The 3,857-nt window shown below is 46.8% G+C and overlaps 1 protein-coding gene across 1 annotated transcript; it reads right to left on the bottom strand.

The window, feature by feature from the left end:
- Positions 1–532: 532 nt before the first annotated feature.
- On the bottom strand, positions 533–3,317 carry scrt1a (scratch family zinc finger 1a). The gene is made up of 2 exons (XM_039678462.2): positions 2,717–3,317; positions 533–1,656 (listed from the first exon to the last, which is right to left on the bottom strand). The coding sequence occupies exons 1-2, from the start codon at positions 2,829–2,831 to the stop codon at positions 929–931; spliced, it is 843 nt and encodes a 280-aa protein (XP_039534396.1). The 5' UTR covers positions 2,832–3,317; the 3' UTR covers positions 533–928.
- Positions 3,318–3,857: the final 540 nt, after the last annotated feature.

Raw genomic sequence — 3,857 nt, 5'->3', positions numbered from 1 at the left:
TTACAAGGCGTCTTGCATTAAACAGTTAGTTCTCCTTGTCCGTAAATACAAAAACAGAGGTTGGACTAACACAAGGCCTGTCTACCTGAATCGCTAAGGTTTGTGCTACTATTCGTATTATTGTTCTCTCCAAAAAGAAGTGCTTTCGAAAGATCGATCTGAAGATCCGTTCCGCCTACGTCTACGACTACGTTATTAAATAAGAGGCAGGCAGTGCATAACCACTTACAAAAGGACCCTCGAATCCCTCCCCGTCCCGTCCCGTGGAAGTATCCGCTAATACTACTCTGGCATTTCCCTGATATTTAACTTCTGAATGACTACTGGTAGTACTGGAGAAAATGGTGATTAGAAACGCTATAGTTATTATTACTCGTTTTAGCTTTTTAAAAATACCATGCATTATTGCTCTATTCTTCATCGTGACTCCCGAGAGATATTGCCGACGGATGCTATCTAGGTTTTGGCAAAAAAAAAAAAAAAAATCCAAAGCTTCATAAAATTGGCATAGATTTCATTAGTACTATTTTTTTTTGCATGCATGCAAGTGGCAAAAACCAAAAAAAATGTAAGATATTCAGAAAGTGGCAAATGCTTTGGCATATCGATGGCGACTGAACGAGAAATTAAAGTGCAAATCAAGACGAAATAAATACATAAGTTAATGAATAAATAGTTTTACCTCAACGCTGAACACTGTTTGTGTGGCCACTGGCAGCAGTACAATATTATCCAATACTTAGGAATAGAAAAGGTTTGACCTTTTGAGAGAAACAAAGACATTTTCAATGTCCTCTGAGTTTTGGCAAAACGACGGCTGGAGTTTGGGGGGGGGCTCTGAGTACGTGAGCAGCGGGAGTACACTGGAGAGAAGTCAAAGAAAAGTTAAGGTACATGCGATCGATTAATCCAGGGGCCGAGCGAGCGCTCACGCGACGTCCATGGGGCTCAGGGGAGCGAAGGCCCCCTTGAAGCAGGCCGACTCGTAGTGCTTGTTCAGGTAGGACTTGAGCGCAAACGTCTTGTTGCATCGCTTGCACTTGTAGTGCTTAAAGGCCGAGTGTGTCTGCATGTGCGCGCGCAGGTTGGAGCGGTCGGCGAAGGCCTTCCCGCAGTGCGCGCACCCGAAGGGCTTCTCGCCCGTGTGCGAGCGCATGTGTCCCTGCAAGAGCCACGGCCTGCTGAAGGCCTTGCTGCATATGTCGCACTTGTGCTTGAGGTCGTGGGTCAGCAGGTGCATGGCCATGGCCGGCATGGAGACGTACACCTTCCCGCAGGTGGGGCACTTCTTGGCCATTTTGCTGTCCATGCTGCGGTGCGTCTGCTTGTGTCTGCTCAGGTTGGAAGACGTGGCGTAGGTCTTTCCGCACTCGTTGCACGTGTGCCTCTGGATGCTCCTCGGGCCGCTGATGGCTTTTCTCCTCGACCGCCCGTCCGTGATGAAGAAGGCGTCCACCGTGTAACCCTCGCTGACCGCCGTGTCTCCGTTGATGTATCCCGAGGAGATCTCCGACTGAGGGCTGTCGGGCTGGTCCGAATCCGGCGCTCCGTAGTCGCTGTGGATGCCGTCGTAGATGGGTCCCGGAGAGGGAACTTTAATGCCGCCGTCGCTCTCGCCATCGTACGGGGCCGGGGTCATGTAGTCGCTGATGTACCCTGAAAACAAATGCAATGCGAATGCGACGTGTTATGAACTCATACATTATCTAACAGGCGCATGCACACACACACACACACACACAAAAAAATCAATTGGTCTCCATTTCAATTAAAGCACAATGGTATCGCTTCGGTTATAATTGCATGGCAATTGAGCAGAATTAGGTCGATGTGTGAGGAATGCACGACATTACTGTGTCTCTAAAAAATGCTGGGTTGTTTGGGTCACCATCCCAAGACGTCTCATAACTGACCATACGTCAATATCCGCCTTTTTAGGGCCCCCCTAAACGTCGGTAGATGACGTTATCGGATCCTACCCCTAAACCTATACACTCTAAAAATGCTGGGTTGTTTTAACCCAATTTTGGGTCAAATGTGGACAAACCCAGCCACTGGGTTACATTTTTTTAATTACATTTTTAACCCAATATTTGAGTTTGTTCATATTTGACCCAAAATTGGGTTAAAACAACCCAGCATTTAAAGGTAAAGCGGCCCGGGATCGTCATTTACAGACGTTTAAGGGGGCCCTAAAAAGGCGGATATTGACGTAAGACGTCAGTTATATGACTTCTTGGGATGAGACTGTGTTATTTTAAGCCAATTTTGGGTCAAATATGGACAAACCCTGCCATTGGGGTACATTTTTAAATGACATTTTTAACCCAATGTTTGAGTTTGTCCATGTTTGACACACAATTGGGTTAAAACAGCCCCACGAACGGCTGATTTATGCAAGTGTATGCAAAGCGCGGGTTATGTAGAGCGTGAATAATAACATGAAACATGATCAAGCGTTCGCTTAATAGACTGCGCGCGTGACACGTTTCGAGAACTCTCGGTGTACTTGTTGCTAGCTCTGCGTTTTCTAATGTAAAATGCGGGTCGAATGCGTGCTCGGAGGAGCGCAACACCTGAAATGTGCCGAGTCGACAAAAACTGCCGCGCGTGACGGTGTTGAATGGCTACAATGGGTCAATGCCGACTCCGAGGTTATGATTATAAACCAGCTAACGTGCCCGAACTAGATGTTTATGCAAATGAAATAAATTACCTTTCTCGTGAAAGCGCAGGCTGAGGTCTGCCCTGGATCTGCCATAGGAGCTCTCCAAATCAGCGGATGAGAAATCATCAAGCTTAACCTTTTTGACCAGGAAAGACCTTGGCATGTTTCGGGTTGAAGGGGGAAAAACACTCGTCCGCCGGTCGACTCGCTCGCTTTTCCTCAACAAAACGCGTTTTTTTTTCCGCTAATACGTTCCTATTCGGTAATGCCGAGATTCGGATGCCAGCACAGGGTTACGGCAGACCCTCGAGCCCCTGAATGCGCTTGTGTTGATGAAGCGCGACGCCTCGATGCGTTCTGGAGAAATGCAACTTCAGCACTGGACAGCTCCCGCTCGCCGCACGCATTCAGAACTGGACAGCTTCTCTCTCTCTCTCCCTCTCTCTCTCTCTCTCTCTCTCTCTCTCTTTGGCTCCTCTGGGACCGACGATCGTATCTTCCAGGTTCGAGTCTAAACTAACTAGTCCTCTAGTTTCCGTGCTGCTTTTCTTCCCCTAAAGACACAGAAAGGACAGTGAAAGCGCTGAGTCTGCGTCAGCCTCGCTCTCCTCTCTCCTGCTTTAACTCCCAGCTGTTCCGTCTGAAGGCGTCGGGCTTTCTGAAGTCTGTTGATCAGCTGTTGGGATTTATATGGCTGCGATCAGGTGGGAAATGAAGATGGAAGTACTTAATTTAATCCATAAAAAAATCTCCCGGGACCAACGTTGAACTGGATGAATTAATGACGCTGTGAGACGTCCACGCCTTCGCCAGATTTTTTCTTTTTTTTTTACCCCGACGCCTGAAATAAATCAGAAGGGTTTATTTATATCACGAATCCGTTCAGTTTTCATTGAACAAGCATGTTTTTATAAATTGAAATATAACCAGTCTTCTTGCAAATAAAATAAACATATTTTAAAGTTATTAAGGTTGTATAAAACACACTTGCAAATGTCAATACCTACGTTTGCGCGTTAAGAATCTGCCCTCCCGCGCGGCGTTTTCGCTCGCTTCTTTTGACGCAAACCACTAAATCAACTCCTGGATGTGGCCTCAGGCTTTCAGGTCATTCTTTTACATCACGGTCTATAAACCAATGGCTTTCTTTTCATGCAAATCACACGAATTGGGTACCAGAAGGTCCGTT

The sequence above is a fragment of the Pimephales promelas genome, chromosome 18, assembly GCF_988280905.1.
Source record: "Pimephales promelas chromosome 18, fPimPro1.hap1.1, whole genome shotgun sequence".
NCBI classification, from domain to species: Eukaryota; Metazoa; Chordata; class Actinopteri; order Cypriniformes; family Leuciscidae; genus Pimephales; species Pimephales promelas.
Note: the sequence above shows the minus strand (reverse complement) of the source record. Positions and strands in the feature narration are given on the sequence as shown.